Source organism: Diachasma alloeum, unplaced genomic scaffold, assembly GCF_001412515.2.
Source record: "Diachasma alloeum isolate Michigan unplaced genomic scaffold, Dall2.0 Dall_scaffold_00396, whole genome shotgun sequence".
NCBI lineage: Eukaryota > Metazoa > Arthropoda > Insecta > Hymenoptera > Braconidae > Diachasma > Diachasma alloeum.
The window spans coordinates 272,327-287,008 of NW_021680535.1; the positions used below are offsets into that span (position 1 = coordinate 272,327).

The window sequence follows — 14,682 nt, forward strand, 5'->3', positions numbered from 1 at the left end:
TAAAATGACGCATTAAATTCCTCTGCTAGAAACTACAAGTACTTTAGGATAGAATAAAGAAAGGTATGCATTATTACTGACAATCGAAAAATATTCGTAAAGGTGAGCCGAAGTGCGGAGAGTCTTGCTGAGACGTCAGAACCGATCGCACATTTCAATCATGAAAATGTGAGGGTTGTATTTCATGTCAAGAATAAAAAAAAAAAGATAAAACGAGTCGAGTCTCCATGACCCATGTATTAATTGTTGGATCATCTCAGTAATCAGTGACGCCAGAAAACAATATCAAAGAACTTTTCTTGGACTGTATTCTGACCTTTTCAAAAAAAATTATTTGAATTTTTGTCTAAATGTGCTCATTACCGAGATAATTGACAAATAAACTGGGATTTATTTTTTCGACTCGAGTCGTTTTACGATATTAGAATTGAGATATGTGTGGTGGTGTTTATTACGAAAGAGATTAGTAGAAGAATAAAATTTACAGCATCTGCACTGGTCGAGCCATCGCGTGGATTCCCTGGACAGCACTGGTGGAACTGGAGGTATGGCGTGGCCAAGAGCCTCGAGGCCTCGTGTCAACAGTGCCATCGACGTTGCTGGTTTTCTGTCCCAGGTGAGGGCATGCGATCGATAAATTCCATGATATAAAACAAATGCTGTCACAAGGTTACTCATTCTCGTCTCGTTCCAAAACCACGCAGTCCATATTCGTACCTTTCTTTTCCGTAGGGAAAAAATCAATGACTTTTTCCCTTCACCCCATATAAATATCTTGGAGTTTTTCAAATTCATATCAGGAGCTCTCATTTTTATTATTCGCGAAGGGGCAAATCATCATTTCATCTTATTAGTTGGAGGATTATTTAGAATTACTTTTTTGGCTTCTAAAGGAAACTACGGAACTTAGAAAACATTTCCAAAACCACGTATCTCAATATTTCGTATTAAACTCAAGTATCTCACAAGTATTGACTGAAACATTGTATTTTAGAGGGAATGACAGAAACCAAGTATCTCAATGAAAATTCAGAAACACTGATTAATCTTTGTTTAGTTTCGTTAGTAACTTATGGATAAAAGTCAGAGCTACCAATCCTTTGCTTCCAAATTGTTGCAGTGTTTTTTGTTGCTTCAGGAAATCGTTCATGGTGCCTGTGAATCAAACCTATCAACCTTTTAAGGATGAGGATTAGCTGATCCCTAATTACCCGCCCATACAGAACGCTAATGCCGAAAAACTAATATCAATAATTGAAAAGTTTCTGGTAGATATTAATGAATAGAGTGGCAAAGAACCAATTAAATAAAATGAATGAGTTATTTCAAAATCATTCAGCAACCCCTTCCTTACCCAACTACATGAAAAATTAATGTGAAAGAAATGAGATGACAACAATTTACCAATTACTAAATTGATTAAATATTCGCAAAGCCATAAGAGGTTTGGTTTTTTGACATTTGACGACCGATAAGAAATATGCCCCAAACAAAGAAGTATGTGAAAATATCCACAGGAACTCTATCCAAGGAATTAAAATGAAAATGGTAAAGGCATCGAGCGAATTAGCCGGTATTTAATCGGAGTTACTGAGTTACGTAGTCTTGAATATTCTCTGAGATACTTGGTTTCTGTCATCTCCTCTGAGATACAAACTTTCAATCAATATTCTTGAGATACTTGAGTTTAGAACGAAATCTTGAGACACTTGAGTTTGGTAATGTTTTCTGAGTTACGTAGTTTCCTTTAGTAGCCATCGGCGTGTGCTCGCCTATTAAGATCAAACCATAGATGGTTCAAGCGTCGAGTAGTATGAACATAACTCAAATTTTCTTGATTAACATTCCCTTGGTCGCGGCGTAAGCGCGGCGATGCACCAGCATAAATCGACATAATGATAAATTTGAAAGATCTAGGAAAAATCTGAAAAAAATCAAGAATGATTTAGATTGTATATTTAAAAAAGTCCCGTGAGATTTTTTTATGGTCAGTGTTACCCTCAATTATATATTCAAGCTCAAAGTTGCCATGTTTTACTAAAAATTCGGCTTATACATAGTACACGGCCGGGAGTTTCTGAATAAAAATTTGAAAATCCAACGATTCATGATATTTTTGGCGAATATTTTCATTTATAGAGCTTCTGGACACTTCAAAATGAAATGTCAAATTTTTTCAAAATTTTTTGAGAGCTCCGTACAAGAGTATAGACATCCATTAGAGGCTGTTAGAATGCAAAATCTTTGAATTTTTCCGAACATTTAAAATGTGGACTCAGTTTATTTTTGCTTCTGATGAACTCCATTCGCATCATAATCATGATATGGATCTGAATCGAGATCTAATGTATATCGAGTGCATGTTAATTATAAGATTTAAATTGAAAACTGAACAAAGTATTAATGCTTGAATGATTTTTTTTGCAATACGACCTATCTTTTCTATACTGCACAGTCAAAAATTCAGGGTTAATTCTGATACCAAAATGGTGACCCAGAAATTTCATGTTACTGCATTTCACCTCTGAGTTTGTGAAAGCACCAAAAATAAAAATATGTTTTTGTTAGGAAATTTTCTGAACTTTCCGATGAGAAAAATAAAGAACAAAAAAGAGTGGGAAATGACCCCAAGCGACCGTTTGAAACTTTCTTTTTGAGTTTTCCAGGCCAAAATACATAAATACGTAGAAAACAATTTTTTTTCGAAAAGCTGAGAAAATTTCCAACAAAATCTATGGGTTCAATTTTTTTTTGTTATCCATAGTGGCTCGTAATTAGAATTGAAAAAAAAAGTTTTTAGGAGAAAAATAATTAATCTTCAATATCTCCGCCAATAATTGAGTTAGAGAGCTCCGTTTGCGCTCATTTTTCCCCTTTTGGAGTATACTTTCCGATAAAACATAAAAAAAACAAACTTGTAAAATTTGGAGGCAATTTTTCGTATACAGAATTGGCAGATTCGTTCGCATATATCCTAGGGATATAAACCTTCATGTTGGCTGCCTTAATTTTATCGATCAGTTTTTCCACAAAAATTTTTACACTCTCGTAACAGGAACAATTATTTCTACCGCAGTCGCGAGCATACTGATTGTATGGAAATTAAGAGGGTGTTTCCTCCACGGTTCGCTACATACATATGACGTCGACTTTTCGAGAAAAATCCCTCGTGTTATTGCGCGCTTGTAATTTTTCGAACTGAAAGACTTGACTCTTTCCTTTGCAAGAAACTTATCGAGAAATACCCGATAATTTTGAAGCTCTTGTGGCATTGTAAGTAAGACTTTTCCTCCGATTTTCCTGCTTCCAAATAGAAGCATTGTAATCGTATACATTCAAAGTATTCAATTTTTTGTGTTAATATAACTTAATATAGTCTAATTAGTCGGAATAGTATAGAGGAAAATGGTGCAAAGCACAACGTTTGTTCACTTTAATTCTTGATATCTTTGTTTATAACCAGAAAAATTGGCATTTTCACCGATGACAGACGTTCCACTTTGCCCCACATTTCCTTATTCCTAACCTGGGGAGCTGGAATGTAGGACTCGTGCTCACATGCAGAATGAGTACCCGAGTCCAAAGTGAGGGTTGTAAGCACGCGGGTAAAAGCCCTTTATTTTATCTCCCGTGGTTAGAACGACAGTTTTTGTCACAGCGTAAGTGCAAAGTCAGATTTGGAAATGTCTACTTTGGGTTTTTGTGTACATTACGTACCCTTTGTCTGAAGAAAATTTATATTTGGGGATTTTTCTGGTCCTGCGCCAACCATGTTCGCCAAGACTTGAATTTTGGCGTCTTACCATATATGTGAATTTATAGTAGGAAGATCTTCAATTCAATTTAATTGAACTAGTGATGCCGCGAGAGACTTTACGAGACATCATGAATAAATACTTTTGAGGGATTGTCTCGGTCTCAGTGAATACGCAAATTTTTAGTCTCGTCTCAGTCTCGAAATACGAAGTATCGACTCCTTTCGTGATGGCTCCGAGTCAATTTATCTCATCTCGGTTTCAGTTTTTGAGTTTATATGTAAAAGTCCGAGACGAGACAAACTGAGACAAAACCCGAGATTTTACATTAAAAAACACGAAAAACTTGAAACCAAGATGAGATAAATTGACTCGGAGTCATCGTGAGAGGAGTCGATACTGCGTATTTGGAGACTGAGGCGAGAAAAACGAAAAAAAAACAAAGATTCCATGTTCATTGAGACCGAGACCATCTCTCCAAAGTATTGTCTCATGAAGTCCATCGCGGCATCACTATACTGAACTATTATTGAATTATTTGGCTTGAAAAGGAAGGCTGCGCAATGGGGCCTCGGTCATCTATCTGGCCATCCAGAATATTATGGATGATATACGAAGGTCTTTAAATTCGCCAGAGTAAAAAAAAATATTTTTACAAAAAATACAGTCCCCGGAAAATTATTCCGGAATTGAGGATCAAATATTACGCATTCCGGAATATTATTCTGATATTATTCCGGATTCCAGAATATAATATTCCGGATTCCGGAATACAGACATTCCTGATTTTGGAATATTGTATACCTGATACGAGGAATTTTTTTTTCGTGGCAACTTTTATTTAACCGTGTTTTCAGTTTTGCTGAAAATCTTAGCATTGCTATACTTTTTCGGATTTTTCATTGTTGAATAAATTTTTTCGGAAATTTCTTCAATGAATATTGTGAACAATATTTTATTCAATTTCACGCTTGACTCTCGTTGGTCTAACCTTTAATGATTATATGGCAACACTGCACATGTTTTCCATATAACCTAGTAAAGTCGGTCCAAGTAGTCACTTGAGCGGACCGTTGCTAGATGTCAGGAATGCGCGGATTCAAACCGCCCAATATGGCCGTCGTACCAATCAAAAATTTTTTAATTCGATTATTTGCAATTATTTGCCCGAAACGTTATTTTTTAAAGTCGCAAAAAAACTAGAGTATAATGAATAAAGTCATATACGTTTATGTGTACGAGAAAACGCTATAAGACTGAACTATTGGATTGAAGGTGGGTGTATACACCTGTTATGAACACAATGTGTGAAAAGTTTCATTTTTTCAAAAATCCTGTTCTGGAAAAAATGTTCGGAAACTAAGGTTGATATTGAGCCTCAGAAATACTCTTGGGCTATTTTACAAACTCTGAAGACGATTTCCCCTAGAAAAAATTGCCTGAACTAATTGCACATCCTTACGAGATGAGATATTTGGCGCTAGAAATAAGTTTTGTAGCGTTATGTCAATATTTCTCTCAGTGCATTGCTGATCAATTAACAACCACAATTAACGCTCATTGATAGTGGCGATCGATCCTACTACATTCTTTTTCATTATTTTTCTCAAATTGAAAGGGAGACTTATAAAACAATCGGCAATTAACTTAACAATATCGGCGAATATTAATACATTTTGCTAACCCTTTGTTACTCGCGTCCACGTCGCCGCGCCGGTGAAATTCTATTTAGTTAGTATAACTTCCGAGAAAACTCATTAAAAAAATATGAAAAAAAATTGTATGCCTCACTGATTTTGATCTAAAAGCATATTTTGGCATTTCTAACTACAGCCAAAGCCCCTAATTAGAGAAAATTCACTCCTATATGCTAACTGAAAATGAAAAATACGGCGCCGTGCCGCGACGTGACTGATCGTGTCATGGAAATATTTCACACGGTGTTGCCACACTTGTGGCTGCCGGGGCTGCTGGGATAGTCCGTTCTCCGAATGAATTGTGGCTACGGCGCGCTCAGATTTACATTACGGCGTGGCGCCATGATGCAATAACCACGTTGGGCAGCTCCCCGCCAATAACGAAGCTACTACTACATTTTGTTTAAAGTGCCCTTGAAATTTTAAAATTTCATAACTTAAGGCTTGGATCAGGCCTTGAAACTAAGCCTTGTTCGAACCTTACGAACGAAGCGTCAATAAAGTTTCTCAGTTTCAACCCCGATTCAGCATTTCCGAGCCTTTGTCCCGGGAATGATGATCCCTGTTTCCATGTTCATTTCCTATCTGGGTAGTCACAATATATTATAGATTGTTCTAATCGTTGCAACTACAAGAAAGGCCCATGCGGAAGCATATTGCTAATTTACTAGTAGGAATTACTACACTGAAGCGAAATAACCTTACTCACCACGTTTTTTTTGTTTAAGGATAAAGAATTAGACAGCTCCTCGATAATTAAACTTCAAAGGGTCCATCAAAGTTTCGTCCAATTTTGGCTGCAACGTTGAGTGTGACTATAAATTCTAATTATGCATGATAATTTATGGTAACCGCATAATGGAGGTGCTTACTTCCCTGTTCGATAAAGCTAATTATTTTCCAGTTATAGCTCACTCTTGGGACGTTGTAGTATTTTTATGGAAGTTCCATGTGTGAGTACTGGGGAATCGATATAAGACAACGATCTGGAGAAATGTTATGCGAACACGTCGGTATGATTATCACCAGCGTGGAAAGCATTTCTTTTCCTGTTTCCCACCTCGAAAAAATGCATTCCTCCCATATCAGTAAGAACAAATCCTTGACATTTACACGTTTATTCGATTTGAAAATCATGTCGAGGCAAATCATTACTGAAATTTGGAGTTAGACATTTTAAGCAGAATTGTCAATTGGAAAAACAAGTTGATACAAATATAAAAATTGATTCCCCAGAACAACGATTTATTTGAAGTAAATAAGATTTATTTGAATCAAATGAATAAGTTTATTTAAGGTAACGGAGGCAGTTTCTGATCAGTTAAGCTCCGCGGGCTCAGGTTAAGGTGAAAAATGAGAAAACAGCAAATAAAAACGGAGTGAAACTTCTTTTAAAGTGTAAAACAGACATTTAACATCAATTAAAAATCCACTTTTGAGCTACAAATATCAAATAATTAATAAAAAATTAACATTAAGAAAATTCCGCCTGGGCGGTAGTTTATGATCACGATTTAGTCGCATGAGGTAGTTTTTCATCACGAGTGGAGGCAGTTTCTGATCATTGGGATGAGGAAAATAATGACTTAATTTCCTACTTGTTTCATCTCTAACTGATCATTAAATTATTTTTTTTATTATTAATAAATAATCAGAGGTAGTTTTTAGCCTCTGCGGTCAGCAAAAACCAAATTCAAGGGTAATAAATAATAAAAATGATCAACTCGTGGCATCCCACCATTTTTCGATACTATTTTCATCGTTACAACAACGATAATTACCACCATGAGAGAAAGATAAGGTGAATATTTACATTGACAGATTATTAAACTGACATTTTCTTAAAAAACTGTCAGTTGGCTTCAATTAATCCGAGCTGACAACTCATGAATCCTCCGATCAATAAATACCGACAGGTTAGATTCAGGCGACAGTTATTGATCACCACAGTAATTATTGAAAATAATTTTTTCATCTATTTTTTATCATTCTGAGTTGTTCTCCTATGATTTAACTTGAGGTTTATATCATATTTATGATCATTCGGTACTTACATGGTAAAATTTGAGTGCTGAAGCTTCAGGTACACACTTAGCTCATTCCACAAGCAAACGGCGAAAATGGCCGTTTCCCGCGTTCGCGCGCTTTTACCATTTGTTTTTGACAATTTACAGTGGTACCACTGCCACAATTGAGATCACTAGCGAAAGCAGGGATTTTCTTCTTTGCACTGTTGGTTCTACCTTCTTGATCAATTCAACTCAAACTTCGCACTTAATAAATAAATAGCCGAGTGATCAAGAACTACCTCCTGATCAGAAACTGCCTCCACTACCTTAAATAGTACGAAATGACATTTTTTTTCAGATTGAATAAAAAAATTTATTCGAAGTTTCGTTTATATTAAATAAATGATTTTTTCTTTACAATAATTCAACAGTGTTAAATTCTTTCTTACTTCTCAACTTCTCCCAGCCGTAACGGTCACTATGGTGGCCGTGGTTAACGGTGTCTAGGTAAACTATTTGCGCCATTTTATTTTTGTTTTAGACTCTTTGTGATAACTTAATTTACTGACTGTGTTCAAAATGACAAGTTGAAATTTTGCTCTTTTGTAATTTGGTTTTAGATTAAATACATTGTCCTGATAAAGAATTCATAGCGAATTCGAAACGTCGGCACAGAAAGAATTGTTTTTATGTGGTTCTTTCTTTCCTTTTCGGATAAATTCAGTTAAACTGCTGTGATGACCGTTACGTCTGAGAAAAGTTGAGGAGTAAGGAAATTTTTTTTACTATTACTAAATTTTTATTTGATCCAAATAAATTCTTTACTTATACTAAAGAAACAGTTTTCTTATATTAATAAAATTTCTTTATTTGAAGGAAATAGATTTTTTCTTTGAACTAACCATTGTTTTTTCAAATTTAATAAAAACTTTATTTCAGATAAATAAATTGTTAGCTTAATATAACTGAATCCTTTTTCTTGAAATCAGTAAACAAATTTATTCACTTCTAACAAGAATATTCTTGAAATGAGTAAAAAAATTCAAATAAAGTTTTGTATTTGATTCAGAAGAACCATTTGTCTGGGTGTGAGTATAGGGGATTAGTGTGATTTTTCAAATCGAAAATTATAAGTTCGCGAAGAAGCTGCGCAAAGGCAGCTTGTCTCATGCACCTGTCAAAATCACGCAACTTATGACTTATGATGAAAAAATAATTCCTGGATTATGTTGTATATTGACAAATTGAGCGGATAAGTTGAGGGATTTCAATCGATTTGATCATGCGTCAACACAAACCCCCTCATCAAAGGAACATTACTGTTGAGGAACATTACTGTTGTCGGTTTCGAATTCCTGTTCCGATACTCTGGCCATTTCAAGGATATAGATGATCAATAGTCATTCATATTACCAGCGGCAATTCGAACATCCCTGATAACATTTAAAGAACCCAGTCCTTGATGATAATGATCATGACGAGATGGAAAATTGATGATGAAGAAAATCTATTCTTGGAATCATCAATTTACGAAGCCCTTCCACTATTTTCATCGGCGAATGAACGAATGGTAATAAACCGGATTCAAAATTTGGACAATAAAAAATAACCCAGGTTTTTCCATGAATTTAGTTTTTTCCATCAATTACCTATTTTCATTTTAAGAGGGAAAAAATTCCAGTGTTGATGGGAAGATATTAATATAATCATATGCTTCGGAGAAAGCGGGGTAAACGGAGATAGTATGAAGCTTGACTACATGAGCAGATCCACGCGAAATCAGCAGGCCGAAAAAATCGATACTGGGGATTTTTGTCTCAATTTTTTTACGAAACGATGGCGATTTGACAAAAATTTTGAAAAAATGAAAAATTGAAAAATATTGATAATTGAGGGAGTTATGATTTTTTGAAAATTACTAGTTTTTGTCAAAAAAATTTTTTTTTCGAAATTGGCGTCAATATTTTTTGCGGGGTTTCAAGTTATCAAATCGCTTTTTGGCATACTCAAAGAACATGAGAAACCCTTCAAAATCAGACGTCATACAAAGCATTATTTCCAGTTTGACGGGGTTTATACGAGAAAACGTTTTTTTTCTCAATCGTTAATTACTAAGAAAGCAATTTGTAGTCATTTTTAAAAATGTGAAATTTTCACCAAACTCTGTCAATAAAATGAAAGGAATTTAGGCGCCAATTACAGTTTGTCTTTCGCCGTAGTTCGGCGGTTAATATTTTTATCTGCGGAGCAAGTATTGAAAACGACCGAAAATTATTATTATTCATGCAATTATCCCCCAAATGAGTGAATATTCAATTGAATGATTAAAAATGAGTCAATTCAATTAAATTCTCGATTACCAACAAATGAAAGCTCTTTAAAAAATGTATTTCCATTGGATAATTAGAGAAATAATAATTTTTCACTCAAAAAATCGCACTGAAAATGAATAATAGAAGATATAATGAATTAAACTTCAGCATTTGCTAATATTTCATTAATTATTCACTTATTTGGGCAATAATTGTATGAGTGATGGCGAATTTTTTTAATAACGAAAATTTTTGTCCAATCGCCATGTTAGAAACCAATAACGATTTGATGAGCCGGGTGGTCGGGAGGAAAAGTGAGGTTCGGGTTAACGGGTTGATAATTAGCCGGAGGTAATTTGATGAGTTTTCTTTAATAAACAAAGAATTATGCACTGAAAATTACACAACACAGAGTTTAATAAATAGATGATTTCCGAGTGGACTGTATACAACTTAACAAAAAAGATGATTTGCGATGATAATGTTCGATAATAGATGCGATAATTTTCCGGCACTTTCACTCGATGAAGTTCCATGGCGAACTAAAGATACGACACGCACGATCGTCCTCGTGCGTGTCACTACGAGGACGATCACTACTCAATGATGTTAGAAAACTCAGTGGCGATCGGCATTGGTGATCACTTCGTCGTACGTCTGCACACAAAATATTTCTATAGATAGTATCCATTTTATCGTATTGCTTATACTTTTCTAATCTAACCATACCACCTATGGAAAAATTTCACATAAAAACCTAGCAAATTCGATATTCAATTCTATTTCTATTCTGATTCTATTCTGATTTCCATTGAACTTCTATTCTTGGAAATTCTATTAGTTTTCTGCCGATTCGATTAAGATTTTTCACAGCTTACTGTGCGTTTTTTTAATAGAAAATATCCAACAGAAAATATTGTAAAGTATAATCCCATTTAATAATAAATAACAGTTTATTAAATAAATTAGGGCGACAAGAATAATGGGATACAAAAACACGTGACGCGCGTCTGTCGACTAAGAACGAAGATAAAAGAATATCCAAAAAGAGATCGCCGGCCTGGTAGAAAATGTGGGGTGACGGTGACGAAAACCCTACGTAGAACTTTGGGGTGTCGGCTTTACCCACATGAGGGGACTAAGCAAAATTATTATTGCTCTTGGCGGGTACTACGTGCATGAATGAGGGGAGTTTCTTGGCCTTGACGTAGGACTCTTTACCATACCGAAACTTGTCTTGATCTCATCCCGTATATCGCCTGAGTTTCGTGATGTCCAGAATTGGATTTATGTCACTAGGCCGGAGAAATCGCAATTCTAACCTCGCTTCGCTCGCTTCGGGTCCAATGACATAAACTATTATATGTCACGCGGCGATAAGAGTATTATCTGACTCATGTCATTATAATCCTCGCCTTCGACTCCCATTATAAAGTCACATTCATCAGATAATACTTTTATCGCCTGATGATGTAATGTACTGTTTCTAGATTTCGGTACCCAAAAATATTTTAAACTCTTACATTGAATGATTTCCATCAGAATGTTGACACGGATTAAAGGAATCCAATGACAAAATGCCAAATAAGCGAAATAAAGCCGACGCGAATTCCTTCAGAAAGCGGTCTTACGTCAAATTTAAGGATAAAACAACTCCCGAAAACCCACATGCAAGTAATTACATTCTAACATTATTGCAGGATGCTTACATCGACATCTTCCAATAACTAAATTAAACATCCTAAAATTTTCATACATCGTCTATGCACCGGGTTTTGATCGAAGCCTTTCTCAGTCGTTAGTCAGCCTTCAGCAAATTCGGACCTTTTCTTTCGTAGAGTAAGCCAACGGATGGATCTATCCGGTGATTCACAGAACTTGAACTGCGAGCCGGTATTAAAATCAAGAATAGAATAAGCCGCGATTGGACATTTGTCTAGTGATGCCGCGAGAGACTTCACGAGACATCACGAGACAATACTTGTGTAAAACGTCAAATTTTACAGAGGTCTTGTTTTGCCTCGGTCTGCCCTACATGATCATCACCGCACACGGAGAGAAATTTTCTAGAAAAATTCTAGTAGGAGTACTGGAAAAAATGCAATCCACCGGCTGTGAAAAATTCTAGTGCTGTTAAGGTAAAATTTCTTGGTATTTCTGGTCAAATTTCTGAGGATCTCCGTGAAATTTTCACAGAAATACGGGAAAAAATTCACGTTTTCCCCAATAAAATTTCTAGTGCCGGCACTGGAATTTTTTCCTGGCCGTTACTTTGCGCCTCTTTTCCCGTGCTAGCACTAGAATTTTTCTAAAAAAATTCTCTCCGTGCACATGACCATTGCTGTTCAGTCGGCCCTAGACAATCTTACATGGAAGTAGTTGAGAGGGAGGACAACAACTAACCTTCCAGTTGTCGCGCTATGGCCTAAACGCCGCATTTTTTGGTATTTTCACGATATCTCTACAAATGTGATGAATTCCGCTCTGCCTATTTACGAGTTCCTTAAATGATGTCCTGATGAGATTAGACACGGTAGGTTTGCCCTACACTGACAATTTTTTTATCAATTAATTTTTTCCCGAGCGCGGTTAGCGAGAATGAGCGCAGCGCTCACCGTGCGACCACTCTCGTAGTGGAAATTTAATGAGCGGTGTTGCCGACCCTCGTGGTAGTCCCAAGCAGCGTGTGCAGAGTGGGGAGTCGCTGGCCGGTGATATGTTTATAGTGCCATATGACTTTGGCAACGCTGTGCTCGAGAATGTACGAACGGCGCAGCGCTTACCGCGCGACCAACGACGTTCGGCGATGACGTGTGACCACAGGAGGGCTAATAATACGCAACACTAATATATGTCACTGGGACCGATAAACCATGAATCTAAGGTCGCTTCACTCGGCTAGATCGCGGTTTTTGAGCCTTTAATATAATAGTAGATTATGTCATCAGGCGATTAAAGTATTGTTACGTGTTCCCCCTTCGAAAACACATTATTCTTTTGAACACAACATAACGAATTGGAAAAATCAAACAGGTGTGTTTTGAGACTGTTTTTCAACGCTGATTTTTGGGAGGTTTTAGTTGAAGAACAAACTGCGGCCCTTCCTCTGTGAGATCTCACAACTCCTTAAATTCAACAAGCTGAAGTTATAATACCTTAAATAGCCCCCGGTATGATTGCCAGAGCGGCAACCTTTTCACGAAGGGGAGCAGTATTACGTGTTCCCCCTTCGAACCCTTTCAATTGTTTCCCGCCTGAAGGATGTCGGAGGAACTTCTTGGGAACGACTGTCTTTTGGAATAATACCGATATTCAAGCCATATTCTTAAGAGATCTCAATCAAGACACATCGTCCTGTATTTCCTCTTCAACCATTAATTAATCAACCGCGCTATCCTTTTATTAATTTGCATGTATCGTGTCCCTCATGTCACTGGATATAACAGTATTATCTGACGAATGTGAGTTTATAATCCGAGCCGAAGACGAGAATTGTAATCAAGTTCGTCAGGAAATACTTCGTGGACCTTATGATGAAATGTACTATTTATAGAAAAGTCTGTAGAAGTTTATTTTTCTATACAACTTTTTCTGTTGCAAAATTTTCTATGGAAATTCCTCGACGTCAATTTTCTACATTTTGTTCACTCAATTTTTGTTCTCTTTTCATTAAAAGGGTCAAACAGAAAAGACAGACAACTTGAGCGGAAGAATGTCTACAGAAAATGTTTTTATAAAATAAATTGTATAGAAAAAGCGAATTCTACTGATTTTTCCTATAGAATATTCACTATAGAAGATTTGTATTGAAAACTGAGAAAGTTCAATAGAAATCCAATAGAAAATTTTCTAGCGGTTCGCGAGATTTTCTTTTATTAATTTTTTTCGGATATGACAGTTTGTATTCGCAGAGTCTGGTCTGCACAGTTAAAAATTTTCCACTCAAATTCCCGGTAAGAGGCTTGGAAATTTCCAACAAGGAACTTCTACATTCAAATTTCAAAGATTTTTGTTATTCCTGGAAATTTATAATGTCAAAGTTATGATTTCATAATATCACATTATATGTCAAATTTATAATTTGATGAAAAAATCCGTGGGAACTGCAAATTTCAGTTTAATTACTCAGCGAAAATGAATAAAAAAGGAGGAAAACTCTTTGAAAATTCAAGGAAATTTTGAAGTGAATATTCATTTCCACTTGAACATTCATGTAAACTGTGGAATTTCCATCTCCCTCCCACTAAAAAGTTAAGAGTTAATTTGAATTTTTACAGAAACTTGAAATTCTATTGACTTTTTTCCTTAAATCGAATTCACGATCTTTGTTCGAAAAATTCAGCAAATTTTTTCAGCAGTGTGTCTCATTGCTAATTTTTTATTTATTGTCCGTTTTATCCCGCTGTCCTCACTCAAATATTACATAGCTCTCTTAGCTACCCCCTTACTGATTAGTAAGGCCTGAGATTTCATTTACGAAAACCGCTATTATCAGAAGTTGGCTCCGAATAGGTGATTGAAGTGAGCGACAAGTAGGGTTGGGAAGAAATTGAAACATTGATGTTGGAATTTGCCATAATTCATTGATTGGAGGGTTATTTTGTTGACAGAGTGAGGAAAAGCGTTTGAACGTGAATTGGGTGTTTTGAAGAGGGTCAATGGGAGATCTCGGCAATTTCTTAAGGGTAACTTACCAGGGGAGCTATCGAGTTCTTTCAAAAGGGGATTAATGGAGGCCACGGTCGAGGGGAGATATTGGGGGTCAGTTCCCAGGACAGCCCTCAGGGTCTTTTAAGGGAGGGGGGGGTGTCAATGGTGGGTATCGACGAGGGGAGATCTCGGGAGGTTTTTGGGGAGTATCTTTATAGTGGAGCTCTCGGGGTATTTTTAAGGGGGAAGGAGAGGGGGG

General features: G+C 36.2%; 1 protein-coding gene across 3 annotated transcripts in view; it reads left to right on the forward strand.

The window, feature by feature from the left end:
- Positions 1–14,682, forward strand: part of LOC107041973 — a 320,981-nt gene that overhangs the window by 249,570 nt on the left and 56,729 nt on the right. For all 3 annotated transcript variants that reach the window (XM_015262811.1, XM_015262812.1, XM_015262813.1), the window contains one exon: positions 488–616. In XM_015262811.1, coding sequence (XP_015118297.1) covers positions 488–616 — 129 coding nt within the window. The remainder of the gene's footprint in view (positions 1–487; positions 617–14,682) is intronic.